The sequence below is a fragment of the Anas acuta genome, chromosome 2 (assembly GCF_963932015.1).
Source record: "Anas acuta chromosome 2, bAnaAcu1.1, whole genome shotgun sequence".
Lineage (NCBI taxonomy): Eukaryota > Metazoa > Chordata > Aves > Anseriformes > Anatidae > Anas > Anas acuta.
The window spans coordinates 21,568,846-21,589,143 of NC_088980.1; the positions used below are offsets into that span (position 1 = coordinate 21,568,846).

Consider the following 20,298-nt stretch of genomic DNA (forward strand, 5'->3'; position numbering starts at 1 on the left):
AGTGCCTGCAAAGCAGAAGATGCTGTGTGGGCTCAGAATCCCATCTCAGTTGACCTCAATACAGAACTGGTTCCAGTGTTGCTGGTCCACGAAGGAAGAAATTCAGCAAAAGCATCTGACGATCAATAAAAAGCGTTATTCAGTTCAACAGTGATGCTGTGTTTTCTAATACAAACAAATCTTCAGAGACAAATGCAGCACACCGCTCTGGTGAGGTTATTGATTAAGGCTATCATGCCTGTACTTCCTCAGGTTTATGAGATATGTATTATCAGTTCAAATGGTGTAGCAGCTCTGATAACAATTGGCACTTAAACCTCACTGTAAGATGTGCCCGTGTTCTTACACGTATATGGGGTGGATACACAACCTGTACAGCAACATCCCAGCTTCCAAGGGCTGTCCCCATGTCAGCATTTTTTTTGGTCTGAACAGACAACATGGATCTCTTTCTATCCTTCCAAGGAAATGTAGAGTTTGGCTTTCAGGTAGTATCATTTGATGCTGTTATGATTCTGATCTCTCTCTCTTATCCCACCATCTGGTTAGAAATTGTCTTGTATTGTAGATTTTACTAATTTCTCTCTCCTCAGGTGGCATGATGCACTTGTTAAAGTTTTGTCTTGTCTTTACACCACCTAACGTATCATACCTGTTGAAGAAACAACTCGTGCAATACATGTCACAGTCTTATGTATAAGCACTTCAGGGTGTTGTTAGCTCATGACAGAGACCATGAATGACATTAATTTAGGATGATAGTGGTGCTAATAGGTTACCTGAACTGCCCAGTCTGTACCCCTTTCATTCTTTGTATTGTAGAGGTGCCCCATGTCCCAGCTTGTGAAAGTCTCATATGAACAGACTGCTGAGTATGCCACCCCTGAGCATTGCTGTCTGCAGCTACACACTTTCCAGCTTTGTACCTGGATGCATGGGCACTGTGGAAGTCTCCTGATTTGATCTAGGTGCTAGGTTTTTATTGTTATGTCTTAGCATGTATGCTGTAAGGTGATATAAGAATATATATATCATTAATCAATGTGTATTCTTGCTGCATTTCTGAACTAGTCTGGCTCTGTTTTACTTCCTCAGTGAACCCATAATATTAATTTAAGTGATTACTTTCTTATTAATTCTGATATCTGCTTTTTTCCCCGACCGTTTCTGCTTTTATTGAGGCATTCATTCCTGTGGATGAGTAATAAAAAGCAAAAATGCATCATCTTTATTAATGAATGTTATCTATCATCAGTTTGCTTTCTCAGATTCTGCTAGCCATCACACGCTTCTGCTTTACGAGAGCTGGGCAAGAATATGCTGGTGTTATTCCTTCTACTCCAAGAGTCCTGCGGTTGGCACAGAAAATACCTAGGCTTGCTTGGTTTACTTTTAAGAAAAACATTCAAGAATATCAAAATTACCATTTTTGTTATTGCTTGTCTCCATGTGATTGCCAGGGAGCAACGAGGGCTGGCTGCTCTCTAAGGGATAGAGAGTGGGGTCCCAGAGCAGTAACCTGGCCAGCAGGGCAGGGCTGTGGGGAAGCTGGACATGGGGGCTGAAATGGGGCAGGTATGACCAGTCAGTCACCACTGGTTGAATAACATTCAATATTCCTGGACTTACTTATTTTACTTTCTTGCCTCATGGCTCAATTTGTGTTTTTCCATGTGTTTAAAATAGGACACTATATGCACAGAGTAATTATTTTCACTGTGTAAGCACCTCCTGACCCACAAGAGCATGGTCTTAGTTCCATCCCCACCTCTACCTAACAGTTTTTGGATGACTGCAAACCCAACCTTAAGGCTTCAAGCAAGGCAATGGGAATCACTGTGTGTAGGGACAGGACTGGAATGTGGCTTGTGCAAATCCAACCCCTACTGTTTACTCTCTCAGGAGTAATTATTTCCCAGTAACATTTCCTGCTAACTCTCCCAGTACGGTTATTTCAGATCTGTTCCATCCCAGAACACAATCGTTCCCAGTGTTCCTCACACATCTGGAAACTTTGTCTTTGAGGAGTTTCAGATACCAGTATTTAAAACGGGTTAATATGTACCAGTAAGAAATGTGCCAATTGAAATAGTGCTCTTGCTCTTTCATGTATGAATCAAACCTATTACTTACCAAACTCCTCCTCTCTACCTCTGCACCCACCATTTTGACCATTATTTCAAGAGAAGTGTAGGTTGGCAATTGCCACCTAATCATTCTCTTCCCTTGTCTTCCAGGAAATACAGTCCTTGGGTTCTTCCACATGCTAAAGCATCCCCCATCTCCATCAGAAGTAAAATTATATTATTATTAGAATATGTGCTCTGCATACAATGTTGATAAAATCAGATGTAGCAACTTCTCTTACCCATCTTACCCTATTAAAATCAGCTTACTTTCAGACAGAATTTGGCCTGTATTGTTTAATTTTTTCAAAGTTTGTGTTACCTTAGCAAAGGAAAAAGTTTGAGATAAAACGTTCCTGTTTTTCTGGCTCTTCCTGTAAATGTGTTTATTCTTTATTAAGATTAACCTTCCATGTTTGGACAGGAATTATTATCTTTTCCCTGCTCTGTTATTTTTTTTTAAATTCCAAGCAACTCTGTTATCGGTGAATTTCTCTCTCTGAGTGGTTGGTATTTCCCTTTGTATCACACTTCACGAGATAGCTATGTCCTTTCAATTGATAGGTAATGGCTGGCCATGAATGGTTCAGCTTCACAATCTGAAAATCGGATCCAGTGCTGCAGAGATCATTGTTCCCTGAACCAAATGCATTATAGAGTTTCAGGTCTGATCTCAAATGTCTGCTGGGGCTTGCCATTGCATTTCACAGTTAACAAAATAGGTTGTTTACATACCTATATGTCTTTATAAATTTGGAGGTAGCAGGATTTGTAAGATGAGTGATAGAGACTTCACTCCAACATGAAGTTTGAGTGAGTCCCTTGTGCTCTTACATATTTAAGGACTTCTGCTAGGTATTCTGGGGCACAACTAGACTGCCTCTACAGAGAGAATGTCTGTCCTCTTATTTAAAAGTTGTGATATAATTTATTTAACATTTGTGATATATTGTGCACAAGAAAACTGTGCTGAACAGTTGCAGAAATGAATTATTAATTAAATGACTTGCAACCATCTATTTGTTCCCTGAGTACTATACCCAGTACTTCTCATCACCATTCTTTTCATCTGCGTGGTTCTTTCTTCGGCTTTCTATTTTCTCACAATCACTTGTTCTAGGTTGATGGAAATCCCATAGTTAACTCTTTGGGGAAATGAAGTCTCTCAGTGTTTCTGCAATAATCTTAGCAGTTAATAATAAGGAGAAGCCTGATTATGACTTTTTCTGCATGGCAAAGGGAGACCAAGAGAGCAAAACAGGCCAAGGGAAGGAGTTCCTGAACTGATCCGCGCCTGAACATTTGCTGTGAAAATGGGCTTTCTCTACAAAGCAAGTCAAGAGAAATAACATTATTGTAGAGGGTTCATACAGACTTTTGGTGCTTAGTTAATTAGAGCTGGTTTTCATTCAGCTAGTTCTGTACCACCTCTTTTCTGTTTATTTGCCTGTCTTTGAGCAGGTTTTGTTTGTTTGTTTGTTTGTTTTTGCAGGTCAGAGTTGGCTTCCTGCTGTGATGCAGCTCACAATTTTATTGCTTCTCAAAACAACACCCCACTGGGAAGTAACATGAGTTATGAAGTGGACAGTAAAAAGACCATCCTTATTACAGAGGACATTTATAGGATGCTGCCTGTGGTAAGAACTGTAGCCTAGCCTGTTATTATACTTGCAGTATCACCTATATTGTGGTTTAGTAATAGAGCTGCTTTGTTTCATTCATATGGTAGAGCCCCTTCAGCCCCTGTATGTGCTTCTTCATTCACCTTGCAAGACCTTTTTTTTTTTTTTTTTAAAGCTTTCTTCTGCAGTGGTGGAGGCATGGACAGCACATCATAGATGAAAGCTATTTTGGGGATAAACCTGATAGCGGTGTGGGGCCTTTGCAGCCAGAAACACAGGTTGAGCAGAGGAATCAGATTTTGCAGCTGGAGACTTTTAACAGACATACAAGCTCTGGAGACCAGGCAAAGAGGGGCACAAAGTTGTACTTAATTTCCCAATATGAGTGCATGGGAGCCCTCTTACCCCTTTTTGGCATTCTTGATTTGTGAGATGAGCCTAGTCCTTTCTTATGCTGCTCTGAATCACTAAAATCTTCATTGCAAAGGAGAAAGTTACAGTGGTTCCAAACTTACAATGAAGGAAAGAAAAATGTAGGGGTTTTTTTTGTGCATATATATACCTGCTAGGCTAACCAGAGGTATCTGGCCTGTGTGTTCTCCTGGTGTCTTTTCAGAGCTGAACAAAGTATTTGAACATGTTGTTTTGTGATATTTTGGTAGGCAGCATGACATCTGCTACTTTCCCCACTCTTTTTTTCCTTGTTCATAATGGTGCCCCCTCCTGCTTTTCTTTGAGCAAGCTGATGAGAAAATGAGGAAGGATAATGATTTCTGTAAGCAAGTTTTGACTCAGTTTTACAAGGAGGTTCAGTTTCTGCAGCTGAAGTAGCCCAGCTGTTGGCCTCTCTGTTGAATGCCAGTGCTCCCACAGCAGGAGAGACTGAATGAGATGTATGAGATGTTTCTGAGACCCTGGGATAAGAGCCAACTATATTGTCAACTGAAACAGCCAACAAGTTTCATTAATTTGCTAGGTTGTGATCTGTGCTGGTTCACAAGTGGACGTACTTTGCTCCCATTCAGCTTCCCCACTGCAAGACAGCAACCTCTAACAAGAAGAGGAAGAGAGAAAGTGAACAGCCAGAGGCAGTAACTACTTCAGTTACCAGATTCACCATGAGCTAAGCCAGGGCACATGCCTATCCCTTGCAGCATCTTCAGGTTCCCCTGTCTTCATTATTTTACCTCAAATATAATTGAGCTATAACGAAGTAACGAGTATTCACAAAGTTATTTTCTGTAAGCTGACACAGTCAGTGACTCTGTGACAACTCAGCCTGGTGCAGTGCAAAGGAAAAGGGGTGAGTTTAAACTATCTGCAGTAAGAGTTAGTTCTTCAGCTTGTCAAGAATTCACTCCATTACTAGATATTTTTTCATTTTGCAAATTTAAAATGTATTCATCCAATATTACTCTCAAAATACTGAAGACAGAAGTAACAGTCCTCAGTCTGTTGGGGCCTATTTTTGGCTCTTGGCTGTCCGTGCCAGGCAACAACGTCTGCTAAATGGTGAACGCTTTCACTGGGATTTACGGGATTAAGCCTGCAAGGACAAATGACTGATTCAAAGAAATAAAAGATTTATAAAGCATATGCTGTGTCTTTTTACTTGTTTGCAGTCTCCTCCTCTCTCGGTTTATCCCTTCAAGAACTGCGCAGTGGTTGGAAATGGAGGCATTCTGAAAAATTCCAGCTGTGGAGCTGAAATCGATCGTTCTGACTTTGTGTTTAGGTAAGAGCTGCTTCATCTCACTGAAGAGTGTTGAACATTTCTACAAGCTTGGCAGGCTTGGAAGCATGCCAATGCCAGTTTGTATCAAGGAGGAAAGATCTTCTGCCTCTCAAAAGATATTCTTTCTGCTTTGTAGATTTCAGGACTCTGCTTCCTAAGTGAAGAAAGGACTATGTGGATAGATGTATAATCCATGATTATAAAGATACCTTGCCAGTGATGTGAAATTTCATTATCTGAGAAACTGAAATTTCTTTTCATTTAACACCCTTAGGGACAGAGAACTCTTTTTTTCTTTCTTTTTTTTTTTTAATCAGGAGAAGTGAATGAAAAAAAACTGAAATTGAAACAAGAAAGGCTGGTGTTAAATATCATGTTCACTTTTGCCCCTGGGCTTTCAATCGGTTTACTTAGCCTTAGGTTGTCTCACTAATGCAGTTATTTAACTGCCCCAGTATTGTCTCACCTTCTGTTATCAATCTAAAAAATTAGACGTCTAATTTAAGTACTTTTTTCCAGTCCCTCTATAGAGTGTGGTGATAAATAGGCACACTCAGAGCATAACTTGACCCACTCTTTCAGTGCAAGTCATGGGTTGTTGCTTCTGCAAGTACGGAGATTAACCAAGTGAAGTTTCATCACTCAGTGATGTCCGATCACACGGTCTCACGGATATTGTTCATTTTCCTGTCTTTGAGTCATATATGGGCTTTTCAAATGATAATAAAAAAAAATCTAATTAGATAACTGATTTTAATACAGATGGGAATTCTGCATACTAAGATGCTAAACCTAAATACCTGGCTTTAAAAAAATACCTTCTTTACCTTATAACAGAAACCACTGTTTCTGCAGTTGGGTGAGTTACGCTGCTGTTGTCTCATGAAACAGCCATCAGTGTTGATGACTGAGGGGTTGGTATCTTTTAAAAGATTGATTAATCTTTTAAAACAGGAAATAATAGAAGACTTTTCAGATGAAATGCATTGTTTAGGCAAGAAGTGCAATGTTTTCTAGCAGCTAACATAGGGCATTCACAGACTGGCTCCTTATGGGATTTTGACTTCGCCTCTGATTTGTGAGGTGATTTATGAAAATGAGCTCTCTGTGCCCTATTTTAACCATCTGTACAGTAGATTAAATATTTTTACCAGAAGTGCTCTAAGCCTTATTTAATATTTGTAAAGTGCTTAGAGATCCCTGAGAGCTGACATGAAAGTGTCATTGCACAAGAGAGGAATTTGCAAGTAACTACTGCAAAGCATTTCTGGTGGGCATCTGTTTAAATAAGTGTTTCTCGATTTCAGGTGTAACCTCCCTCCAACTACAGGAAGCATTAGCAAAGATGTTGGCAATAAAACAAACCTTGTGACTGTTAATCCAAGTATCATAGCTCAGAAGTAAGTAATACTGTAATTCTGATTCTGTGCAATATCGCGTAATTGTTTGACATGATTTAGTTTTTGTTAAAAACCCATTGGGATACCTTCACAGAGAGCAGTGCATACAGATTACCCCATTAATGAGCTTTAGTTCTCATGTAAAATATGCACCATTCTAAATGGAAATCTGTAAAACCTGGCCTTTTGTAGTAGAAGGGAGCCAGCAATATCCCCAGTTTAGCAAGGTTTTTGATTGGCATCAATCTATACTTCCAACTCTATCAGTTGGACTGTAAACATGTTACTAGTTAATGTTCTAAGGGGCTGTTCTGATTAAGGGTATTTCCTAAACAGAGACCCATGTTCTCTAATCTGTTTTCTCTCCCTCTCTCTCTTTTTTTTTCTTTTTTCTTTGTATAAAAGCTGGCCACACCTTTTTTTCTCAGAAAATATTTTTTTTAACCTCCTTGATGAAAAGAAAATCTAATAAGACCAGGCTGACTAATCTGGCATCTTCAGCAGTCTGGAGCTGCAGCTTATCTATGAAAAGGACTGCTGTGGCATGTTATTTACTCCTTACTGATCTTACTTTATCTTATTGTCTGTCATATCTGTATTTGTCAAATACACAACATCAGGCAAAGCTTTTTTTTTTTCTTAAAAGCCAGAAGGAAAGGTACAGTAAGCATAGTAAGCATAGAAATGACTAACAGGCATTTGTCATTGATTTAGGACAGAACTTGATTTTTTGTAATGAGCACTAACTGCTTTGATGCTTACCCAAAGCAAAATTTAAATTTAAATGAAGATGAATTTTTGCTTCCCCTATAAGAGATATAGCCCATTGATGTTATTGGGCGTGCACAAGAATATGAGAAAGGAAAACTTTGTGCAGTGACTTAGCTTCACTGGTGACTGCTGGCATGATGCGTGATTCCTCTGGGCTTGATCATAGTGCCCTGCCATAGCTACACTCAGTTTTAGCCAAATTAAACGACACCAGAACTGATAGCACCTACACTGAGAGTAATAGGAATTAAACCTGTTTGAGGATGAAATGAGATTATGGGAAGACTTTAGGGTTTGTAAAGAATAATTATTTAAATATTCAGAGAAGACTGAATGCTTTTGAAGGAGGAAAGGGAAGTAACTTCATTCACTTTAATTTCTAATGCTGTGTTTGGGTGCTGGGTTAATCTGATGTTACTACTGTTAAGGTAATCACCTTATGAATGGTGTCTGCCAGGGTATATGATGCAGACAGACTTTCTTGGAGGAAAGAGCACAATTCTTACGTGTCCTAACAGAGCTGCACTGTGCTGTGCCTTACCATAGCAAGACAAGACTGGGTTGTTCAGGCTTTTAGCTAAGCAGGAGGAACAGACATCTAGATTCTGTCCTGAAGGTCTTTTATGCATTTTACACTGAGTAGAAGCAAAGATGATTCTGGTAGTAGAGGGCAGAAGTTTACCTTTGGCCACTTTTCCTAGCCGTAGGACTTCCTAACTGTAGCTCAGGATTTGCTTGCTTTCTCTCTGTGCCTCTTGGATTCACAGGGCCCCAGGTTTAACAGGAGAGGCTGAGAGTCTCTCATTCGTTCTGTTTCAGAGCCTGGTGGTAATGGCACTTTTCTGGGAAGCAGAAGCTGTAAGTTTAAATGCCTTCAGACAGAGGGGGTGTGTCACTGCTTGCATGAGTTCAGTTGTGCCAGAGGCACCTGATAATTACTCCAGCAGGGAGAGTTTTGAATGGAAATGGCAGTGGCTGCTGTCCTCTATCTTGAAGTGCTGCATGAGAAGAGGGTTTGAACCTGCTCAAGTTGCAAAGAGAAATGAAACCAGGTTTTCCATTTTCTGCTGGAGCCATTCGTGAATAGTGAGTTCTGGTAGCCAAAAAAAAAAAAAAGGTGAAAGCACAGTGCTCAGGTGATCAGCCACCAACAAAAGAGGACTCAGTGCTTTGAATCCCAAGGGGGGCGCAAATGCCATATGTTCAGGGCATTCAAACAACTAAGATCTACAAAGGAAATGAACTGAGTGACTCCCTTGTGTGTTGTTTCATGCTGTAAAGTTCCCTATTTGATATTTGGGAACACTGCATTATCCAACACCGAGAAATAAGTTCCTCTGCTGGCTGTTGGGGAACTGAAGCAACTGTGTATAAATCCTCTTCATTTACGAAGTTACACCCCTAAGTCTTTACAGAACCCCATGTGTGTTCCCTTTGTTGTCAAAGGAGACAGATACGCCTATATTTTCAGCTATTTTAAAAGCATATCAAAAGCAGCTAAGACCCTGCAAAACTTGAGCACACACTAACCTTTAATGCTCCAAGACTGCCTACATGCATAATCGTATTTCCACAAAGGGCAGACAGCCGGGATTTGAAGAGGGGTTATTTTATGCGTGTTGATGGCAGAAACATTTTTCACAAATACATGCAGTAGATACCATTGTGCCTGTATTCTTACACAGAGAAAGTATAAATACAATTTCTTTTTTCCATTCTCCTTTGAAATTTCTTGAATAAATCATTTCTATAAACAGGTCCTGGTCACATTAACAGTAAATTTGATTTTCTCCAGTAACTCCTGTGTTGCCAAATCAATCCTACGAATTGCACTCTTATTATACAATAAAGCCAGATTTTCATAACAGCACATATGACGACATCTTAACAGGTTGGTATAAATCTGCAATGTAGACAGGCTTAACTGGTGCAGCAGAGTTCACAGCTCATATATGCAAGTACTGTTGTACTGTCTTGTTCTGTAATGTATTTATGGCAGGAGTACATTCCATTCACTCTTTTCCTAAAACGTTGTACTTGGCAGATACAACAAACTAAATGAAAAGAAGACAGAATTTGTGGAGAACATCGCGGTCTATGGAGATGCTTTCCTCTTATTACCAGCCTTTTCCTTCAGAAGCAACACAGCCACTTCTTTTAAAGTCTATCACACTCTGCAAGAGTTCAAAGCAACCCAAAGGGCAATATTTTTTCACCCCACCTATCTGAAAAGTCTTGCCCAGTTCTGGAGAACTAAGGGTGTGAAAGCCTATCGTTTGTCATCTGGTTTTATGATCACTAGTGCTGCTGTTGAGCTGTGTGAGAATGTGAAGCTTTATGGCTTCTGGCCTTTCTCAAAATCCACAGAGAAGATGCCAATCAGCCACCACTATTACGACAACCAGCTGCCTAAACCAGGTTTCCATGCAATGCCCAAAGAATACAACCAGATCCTTCAGCTTCATGGCAAAGGCATTTTGAAGTTGCAGTTTGGTAAATGTGAATCAGACTAAAAAGGTAGGTCACGATCTTACCACATGTCCTTATTTAAGCACTGTGTCAAAGGAAAACCTGTTTTGCAAATGGTTTAGGTCTATTCTTCCTTAAAGACACCTTACAGTCATCAATGGATGCTGTGTTCATAAATAAGAGGAAGACTGGAATTTCCTGAATACATGTAATGTATTGCAGAGTTGAGAAATGGTTCCTAATAGTGAACTTTAGATTATGAGCATAACTAAATACACATTATCACCACAATTCACAGCCAATCAGCAGTGTCTCCTCATGTCAGATACATGTCTCCACCAACCTGTTTGGTTTGGTATCAGTGAACCAGCCTCCGTTGTGAATCGCTTTATTTAAGGCAGTCACATACAATACTCTACAAGAGAAGATGCCTAATCCAAACACAGCCTTCCCAGGTCTATACAGAGGACAAACTAAGGATTGCGATGAAGGAGTAGCATGCATATGCACTCTGGTTCCCTCTTGTTAGGGAAGGAGATGTTGAGAGCAGTGTGCTGTCAGCCCTGGGCTGCAGAACAGCTTGTGGACAGCAGCGAAGAGGCTGCCATGCACTGTAGCAGATCCTGCTGAGCATTTTACCTTGAGGCAGCTCCAAATCTGGAAGTTACAAATATAGGATGAAGTGTCATTCCCTTTCTGTTCTTTCTAACTGTCCCATCCCCCTTGGACCTCTACCTTCTGTGTATTGCCTTAAAGAAATGCCGCACGCAGTCTGGCCCCTGACCTTGAGCCAATTTACTGCATAGAGATTACAGATGACTTTGAAAAGATTTGTCTGCATGTTTTCAATCTTAATTTGCCCTGTTGACAAAAGAAGACCCATTTGTACAGATACTTAGAATAGAACATAAAATCTCCCAATTTGGAAGGGACCCAAAAGGATCACTGAGTCCTACTCCTGGCTCCACACAGCAAGGACCACCCAAAAACCAGACCGTATGTCTGAGAGTGTTGTCCAAACACTTCTTGAACTCTGGCAGGTGTGGGGCTGTGACCACTGCCCTGGACAGCCAGTGCCCATACTTCTTCATCCTCTTAGCTAACCGAGAAATTCCCGAGCTCAGAATGCGGTTGTCAGATTTGCCTTCCATACAACCAAGTTTTTTTTTTAACTTAACTTCATTTTTTTTTTTAACTTGAACCCAAGCTAATATAGCAGTAAGTAAACTGTACAGCAGAACTACCGCTGTATGCGATATGTTTTATTCGGAGTGATGTAATCTTACGACTGTATTTCTAATTAAATAAATTAAAATAGCATCAGATTGCTTAAGCCAGAAATTTTAAGTTTGAAAGCAAAGGACTTTCTTCTGACTAATTTATGAAATATATTTTAAGGTACCCTTTGTGCTCTTTAGAAAATGTGCTGTCAAAGATGCATTCACAGTTGGTTCATAGTCAGAGGCTGCTAAGTTCATGGTCTGAACTTTTGGGTAGACCTGTGCGGTGTCAAGAGTTGGACTTGATGATCCTTAAGGGTCCCTTCCAACTCAGGATATTCTATGATTCTATGATTCTAAGTTTTAAGCTAACAGATAGCTAACACCAAGAAGGCACAATCTTATTCAGATTCTTCAAAGACATAGAAAAACAAACTGCTTTCATATATTATTAGCATAATATAAAGCAGGCTAGAAGGGACCTAGAAGCTGTCTAGTAAATCCGTTCTCATTAGTAGCCCATGGCAGGAGGTTACCTAAAAGGAGGTGTGTGTATGCAGTTTCATGCTGCTAAGGTAAGCTTTTTCACTCGTCAAAAGTTGCAGCATGATGTAGTTTAAGAAATACATAATGCATTTTTCGTAGTGGCCAAGCTGTTTACATTCCTGCATTGTATTTATTCTTCCTACAGTATAAATCGTATAAATCGCTGGAGACATACCATGTAATTTTAATTGTAGTTACTACACCAGCTAAGAAAATGGAAGGCAGCTCCTTATGAATTTTTCATCTAGAGAAAAGCAACTAGCAGCCACAAAAATGTTTAAGCATCTGTATAGGTTAATTAAATGCTGTCCACGCTTTGCAGGCTGAAAATGACTTCTGCGGCCAAATTTATGAAATAAACTGTAAAGGAAAAGCAACCAGAAGGATACGTTGTACTGCCCTAATTTTTTTCTCCACTACGTTAATCACTTCTATTTACAAAGAGAAAAGTTAGTCCCTAAAAAAAATAGAAATTTAATGCTTTTAGTATGAGCTACCATTCTGCTGCTATTATCAACTATTAGAGATAATTGAAATTCTCTAATGAGTATGTTTTGCCAGAGATGACCTTTTCTAAAAATTGAACAATCTCATTTCTCTTTTCAATTTCCCTTTAACGTTCTTCTCCCTGCTCCCCGCTCTTCCCTGTTAGTGGGTAGCTGAAGGTTCCCTATATCACCGGGTGTCCCCAAAAGTCTCAGGCAGAATTTCCCTCACAAATTCCCGGAGCACAAGTCTGCTGCTCTTAACAAGAAGTGAGCAAAGCTGTTTTGTGTCCCAAGCAGGGAGCAGGTGCCGGAACACTAGCGGGAGAGCAGAGCATACCTGCATCCCAATGAACCATTTCAGCCCTGCTGCTCCTAAACGCCACCCTTGCCATTGCAGAGGTGAGCTTTGCTTGTTGGGTAGAGGGGATTGTCAGGCACTAGAGTCCTGTAGATCATTGTGGAAACTCCATCAGCCTTACATTATCCACTCCTGCTCCCTTATGATTATGCTCAACAGATATGCCCGTCTTCACTAAAGCAGATGCCTACCTATCACACATGGTAAGCTGGGAAAGGAGACATCAGCAAAATCTTGAAATGTAATTAAAATAATGAACTTGATTATTTTGTATTAAATTATAAAATCATTTTTGCTGTGGCCCTGCAGCTGAAGGAAGTCTTGTTTGTTCACTGCTTTAACCTGATAAGCCTGAAGGGTGTGTTATTAGCTTCAAGTAAACATAGGCTCAAGGAGGGGAATTGGCCTGATTCCTATTTAAAAATAGAGAGAAATATCTGATTAGAAAAATTGTGAGATGATAAATTAATCAGACTGGCAAAAAACCTGATTGCTCAGAAGCCTGGTTAAAATGCAAATACTGTCTGACCAAGGAACCATCAGTTTTTCCTCATGCTCGAAAGAGACAGCAGGGAAGGAGAGTATGTGTTGCTTTGACATACAGCACAGCAGCATTAAGCAGCTGCTCAGAGGAGTCAATCAACAGAAAAAAAAAAAAAAAAAAACAGCAAGTAAGAATGAAACTGAGACTCTCTGAGCCTGGGGAAGAGAACAGCGCTCAGTCGTCCAAGCAGAAGGCGCTGAGGGAGGAAAGGTTGAGCCGAGAGGAGCTGGAGGTTAGAGTAAGAACTGCTGAGCGAGTGCATGTTACCTGGAAAGTAAAAATTGGCTCTAGGCTTTTCCATTCCAAGCAGATGATTAAAAGCCGTCTATTTTTGACAGAGGGAGAAGCAGTGCAGCCTTCCAGTCCAGGTGGAGCTGGCTGGGCAGCATCGAGTAGAGCAGGGGGCTGCTGCCTCTTCACTTTCTTGTGATTCTCTTCTCATTGAAGAGAGTCGTGTTGTTCCAAACTGCCAGCATGTGCTGGGTTTTTAATACTGAAAGCTGCTGGAAATCCAACTAAGTTATAAATACTGCTACAAATGACCTATTTATAAATATAATTGTTATAAATAACCTATTTATAATGGTAGGATACCTACACGAGCTTAAATTCTACTGGAATTCTGTTATTCTTGTGGTGTCTCAGTGTAGCTGGAGCAATATGAGCTACATCACAATTTACTTCTAATTACTGTGAGGAAAATGATAGCACGTTTTGAAAATAAGGACCCCTTTGGATTCCTGTCAGGCAGCCGAATTTCAGCCTATCCTTGACTTGGGAAAATATTATCCAGCGTGAAATTACGAGATGTGTGCAATGTTGAAAGAAAGATCTTCTGCTTTAGTAGCCATGCGGTGTAGCTCTGAAGTACACGCTTGGCTCATGCGTTCAGCCACTGAGCTAAGTTTAAGTGTTAAGAATAATGTCAGCAATGAAACCAGTGGAGATAAGTTGCTTCTATTCAGTTAAAACCCACCAAAATAGAAAAATTTAGGTTAAATCAGATTAGAATTTAAATTAGGTTTTAAATCAAATGAAAAAAAAAAATCTTTACAGATTTATGAGGGATTTGTTTTGTTTTTCCACAGCAGAACTAGCCTGTTGAAGAAGCAGAATAATTTCATTCTCTAGCTATTGCAAAATATGATTAAGCTAATTTAATTCACCCATATTCAGATTTGCAGTGGATGTGTTTACGCCCAGCCTTGTTCGGCTTAGGAAGGCTGAAGAGGGCAGTACAGGTGGGGTAAGTGGGAGCAGTTTTGGGGGTATTAAAATGAAGCAGTCCCCCTTTACAGAGAGCAGATGCTGAGGCTAGATCAGGCACTAAGAGCCCAGCTTACCCAGGAGAATTCTGTGAGCCTGTAGGACTGTATAATAAATGTCACCGACTTCCAGCTTGAAATAAGGCTGAAAAAGCACATGCAGAAGGTGAAATGCATACACACAGAGGACCAAACTATCGGTTGATTTGGAATATAACAAGTGATTTTCCTACTGTACCAGTAACATGTTTTATTGTTTTAATTCCAGGGTGATGATGCTAAGGAGACAATTTGTGTATCTCAGCAGCTTGGTGTTGGATTTGATCCGATGTGATTTCGTGAGCATTAAACTGCATTATTACAATAGAGAAATATTTTACACTTGGGGAGAAAAGAAAGTGATTTTTCACACATTGACTGCTACATTTCTGAATCTTGAGTAATCTTTTTTTTTTTTTTTTAATACAAAATAGCATTTATCTGGTAAATTATGAAACTCCTTCCTATTGTTTTAATTGTAGCAAAGCACAATCTCAGGATGGTGGCAATATGTGACGTTCATCATGTTTTGCTTCTTAAAGCACTATTAAAATATTTTGATGTAAGATCTCCGATTTTGTTACTATCCCATAATACAGGCAACAGTCTCTGTATGGTAGCTCCATGAGTTGGCAGTGAACACTTGCAATTAAGAACTTGATCCTATAAAGGCTAGCATTTGTCTGCATGACAAAGGTGATGAGAAGAGCAATGGTGGAGTACTTAATTCAGAGCTAAGTCATTCTTAGTTTGTCCCTGGGAGCACAAATTTTAAAAGTTCCTCAGGTTAGAGATAGTCAAATAGTTTATGTGCTTTAATTTTGTGGCCAGTAGATAATGCTGTGGGTTTAATGGGATCGCTCATGTGAATGATGTTAAATTTGTGAACAACTGTGTGAAGGACCAGAGATGTGTAATTATTTTCAAACCCCTCTTCCTGCTCCTGTTTCTGTCTAAGGTCCAGCTCAGCTCCAAATGAGGACAATAAACCAGGTTTCATGCTGCAGTCCCCAGAGTCCTGCTAGGGCATGACTTTGCACACACTCCTGCAATCCCAGATCTCTATCTCTGCTGACACACGAGATGGACCATTCACGAGAAAAACGATCTGTACCAGCCCCAGCAGTTTTCCTGTTTTTTTCCACCTAGCATAACACCTTTCTCTATGTGACCACAGATAAAGAAACTGCATTGAGCATTATTAGAAGAGTGTTCCCTTTAGAGTCAACTCCTGTACCAGGACATATAAGAAAGAAAATTACGGTTCCTTAATTCAAACCCTGTGCAGTTCTTGTGCTTAAAGTTTCCATATGGTCCAGTGGAGCAACATCCTGCAAAAAGCAAAAGTGAAATAAAGGATCACATTAACATTTATGGGTGCTACAACAAGCAGTTGTTCCCCTAGCTGTAGCAGCTTTTAGATTTCTGCTTATATTTTTTACTGCAGTAAAAAAAAAAAAAAAAAAAAAAAAAAAAAAAAAAAGTGGTAACCTGTTTCTGTTACAAGAAGAGTTTCAGTGGTTTTTTTGAGACTCAATGATCAGTTCAAAGATGAAGTGTCCTTCCTGTCCTTTTACAGTTGGATACTGTCAGGTATTTTCTTTACTAAAAAAAACTCATTTTACCACAGTAGCACTAAATCCCCAATCAACTGATAGTTTACAGAGCATTCAATTTTCCACTCATTGAAGATTATTTCTCTCCCCCTCCCCCCCCAAAAAAAACAACAAACAAACAAAAAAAACACACTACTTAAATGTATTGAACCTTATAGAATATATTTTTAGGCTGATACCTTATCAGAGCATTTCTACATTGATGCAATATTTGAAAGCTTACCTTGCAGCAGTTTTATAATCACAGAAATAATCCTAAAAGCATTAGAATCAATCATTATTGTTCCAGTTCTGTTAGCTGAGAAATACCCAGCATTTTGATCCATTTCCAAGATAATGCTATCAGAATCTAATGGTACCCCACTAATACACAAGTGGACCTCTGAATATCAGTAGGGCTTTTAGCAGAAACAAAGATGTCATAATTGAGTCGCTGGTACAGCTGTGTTACCAGCTGGTGACTGAAAAAGGCGAGCACAAGGGTTTGATTCACTGTGATCTGTTACGGTTCCAGCACCACACGTCCACATTTTGTCCTCAGTAGCAGTGAAATTTGTGCCAGTTTCTGGCCACGGGCATCTGTCACTTGTGCAGAGAGCTGGCTGCTGTAAGACCTCACATCCACTTTACAAGTGTGGTGGATGATTGCCTACTGCAAGACCCCAGTTAAGAGGTAAAAGACAAATTTGCTCCATCCAAATTTGCTCCAAGACAAAATCTGGAGAAGACAAATAAAAGACCAGTTTTCTCCAAGAACTCCTCTTTGCCATAAATCACTCGTGTGGACTCTACTTGAGTGTTGGTAACTGGAGCTGTGCAAAGTGATGTGCTTTGTGTGATGCAAATAGCCTTGGTTGAGAGCCACCTCGTATTTCCTCCAGGAGTCAAAGACATACCAGTGTTCAGGCACGGACTGTAGCTTACCCCCACCTAGTGCAGAGCAATGAGATGATCTTGGCTGTGTAGCTTTTCCTCCTTCTTGCTGAGTTCTGTTCAGCCTGTGGATCATTATCTCAAAAGGCTCCACAGGTGATATTTATTCCTTCCCCTTATTTTCTTCCATCCTGGCTGGCTCCACCTCTGAGCTCAGTGCAGGGAGAGATCAGTGCCATGTGTGCAACAGGGTTTGGGATTGGACTGTCCCTATAAAGAGTTTTGGGGTTGAAATTACTGTTCTGTTTCAAGGCAAGGAAGGTTTGCTACCACAGATGTACAGCTGGCCTCAGTCCTCGAGACTCTTTCTTGCCACATTTACCAGTGCAGACCTTGTGCCCAGGTAAGAGCTCCATTTCCTTTGAGATCTGCTGGTTGACACCTGTAGCTGCAGGGCATGAAATTTTTATGCAAGCTGTAAGCAGCACCTGTCAGAGCCCCAGTTTAGTCGTGTGGCTGTTGTGACTGCAGTTAGTCAGTTGCAGTAGACCCAGACCAGTCTCTATGGCCCTAGACTCTCCCTGTGCTTTGCATGGGAGTAGAAGCAGTACCCAGCATGGCAGGAGAGGGGCTGCAAGCCCACTCAGCCCTGTAGCCAGTATGAGTAAAGTGCAAAGCCTGGTTTTGTGGTTTAAGTAGGGAAGTGGAGAAGCAACTTTCTGTGTTGGATAGCACCGTGTTACCTGATGTCAGTGAATAAATGTGTGCTGTGTGCTATGACACACCACAGAGCTGAAGTTACTGTGTGTCTGGGCTATTTCTGTGCAGCTATGTTATTTATAACACACATATATTAGTAATGAGAAAGTTTATTGGAATATATTTTAAGAGAAATGTAGCTGAAAAGAAGAAAACCATTCTAGTTTCCTTGACAAAACAAGGCTAAACTGAAGGGTTTAATGGATCAGCACAAATGGGGGCAAAGTTCTGTAACACAGACAGACACTTTGACTTTTCAGTGCCTTCAGGGAAGTCTGCACTTGCCACTGACCTGAAGACCTGCTCCTTGATGCTCTCAGAGCTCTCAGCCATTTATGTGGAGCACAAGACTGACAAGAAATGTGTGGAGGGATTGTTAACCTTTCCTACCCTTTCCTGCAAACACTCTTAACTCCCCCGCAGTATAAAAATGCAGTCTGTTAGACTCTAGATTAAGACATTATCTTTAATGTAGCTTTCTCAGGCCGTGCTCCAGACACGAGACCATTACGTGATGTTGGTCGCATCCACGCCACATCACCGGAGCGCAGTGCTCGCCCTCGGTTTTGGTGCCGCTGCTGCTGCCGTGTGCTTTGTGGCTGGTCCTGCTTAATTTGTGCAGAGGCCAGGCGAGCTAATAGCAGCATTTCTGGGTGGCAGAGTGCAGTCAGATTAATCAAGACTCACCGAATTACAGTCACTGTGGTAAAGGATGCTTTCTCTGACAGCTGAATAAATTATTTCTCGTTTAGTGCACATCTGTGCCAGGTTAACGATGAGTAAATGGATTTGGTACCTGGCTGGGAATGTTTATGATGCTTTTGCAAGACCAAGCCAAGTGCGGTTTTGATTAAGGACTCTTGACCAGAGGTTAGGAAGGGCCTCTCAGCTCCCTCTGCTTCGTATGAGGAGTAATCATTCCTCGGGTTTGTGGGCCTCCAGTGCTGTCACACGCTGCGGAGTGAATACAGAGATTAAATAGTTTTCTAAAGATAGAAGCCCTGACAATGTGCTAATACTTCCACTGTACCTTTGCAGGGGCTGACAGTGTCCTTGCACATGACTGGGTCACGGCATCCTTAGATTAAAGCCCGCTCGTCTGCTTTTGTTCCCTTTTCTCCTTTAGTGCTGCATTTTCTTGTAGGATCCGGCGCTGCCCGGAGTTAGTTACTTCTTTCTCCTCGGGGGCGTTACGTGGTTCTGTCTGGTGTCTGTCACTGAGCCTCTGTGGCTGTGAATCAAATGCTGCTGTGCTTGCAGCATAGTAAAACACACCTAAGATGGCTTGGTGTGCAGTCTCCGGGAAGGCAGCAATGTTCACACTGAGGTGCTGAATTTGGGCTGTAGCTCTGCGGTGACTTCAGCTGTGGTGGCTGGCAACGGGGTCGAGTCCCCTTCCTTTGTGCTGTCTGTGGTGCCTGTCTGCTCCCACACTGACCCCTGCGGCACACCGAGATGGCAAAAATATAACGTGGTGCCAAAAGGAGAAAACTGGCTCATGCCAACAGAGCCAGGGGAATTGCAGTCACCCCAAAGGAGGGGTGAGACCAGGCGGGTGGGAATGTAGGGATACAGCAATGCCCCTTTGGTATCTGATGGCTCTTGGATGGGCCCAGCTGCCTGACGAAGCCTACGTCAAGTTGGGGAGGTGACACCGCTGGGGACCTCGGGGGCAGGGCCTCTGCTCCCAGGGACAGGGGGGGCTTGAGGGCTCTGGGTACCTGCACTTGTTGATTAGGAATATGGTTTAGTGGAGGACTTGTTAGCGTCAGGTCAGAGGTTGGGCTCAGTGATCTTGGAGGTCTCTTACAACCTAGATGATTCCGTGATTCTGATTGTTGCTGCCCTTTTCTCCCTTTCCCAATTCAGTCATTTTAACAAGCTGCCAACCATCACCGGGTTCAGAAATGATAACCGTAAGTGAAGGCTTTGACTGGAAATACTATTTCTCACTTCACTGCTAAGCTTGCACAAACTTGCACGCAATTCAGCACACCTGGGCTCTCAGCCTCTGCTCAGCCCAGCGTCTCATACAACACCTGCAGAGAGCAGGGTGCTGTGGTACTTTGAAGCAGTAAACTTCTTCCACATGAGCTAGCTGGTTAGATATACCTTAGCTGAAGTATTGACAGCCAGGTAATCCTTTATCTTGCAATATTCCTGCAGCCAGTCTCTCTCTCCTCTCTGGGTCTGCTCGCCCATAGTGACAAATGGGAGTGTTATTACCACGCCAAGCCTGGCTCTCTTGGTTTCAGATTCTCTCATTTTAGGCAGGAAAATCCTCCTTCTCCACATTTCTGGACAGACAGAGTTTCACAGGCTGCTGCTCTCTTGGGATACTCTGAAGGAATCATTTGAGGCTTTCAGCTACAGGGCACAATGAGTGGGCAAATTTATTACAGCTAAGCTTTGTTCTGGATCTTCATGAGGCTCATATTAAGTATTTCTTAATTGGCTCTAAATTACA

General features: G+C 41.2%; 1 protein-coding gene across 3 annotated transcripts in view; it reads left to right on the forward strand.

Annotated features, from left to right (window-relative positions):
• The window catches only part of ST8SIA6 (ST8 alpha-N-acetyl-neuraminide alpha-2,8-sialyltransferase 6), a 40,218-nt gene extending 23,923 nt beyond the window's left edge, over positions 1-16,295 (forward strand). For 2 of the 3 annotated variants that reach the window (XM_068673833.1, XM_068673831.1), the window contains 5 exons: positions 3,619-3,763; positions 5,371-5,483; positions 6,791-6,883; positions 9,699-10,171; positions 14,813-16,295. In XM_068673833.1, coding sequence (XP_068529934.1) covers positions 3,619-3,763; positions 5,371-5,483; positions 6,791-6,883; positions 9,699-10,167 — 820 coding nt within the window. In that variant the 3' untranslated portion in view covers positions 10,168-10,171; positions 14,813-16,295. Of the gene's footprint in view, positions 1-3,618; positions 3,764-5,370; positions 5,484-6,790; positions 6,884-9,698; positions 10,172-12,894; positions 12,939-14,812 lie in introns of all 3 variants that reach the window. The other variant, XM_068673832.1, reaches the window with a different exon arrangement.
• Positions 16,296-20,298: the final 4,003 nt, after the last annotated feature.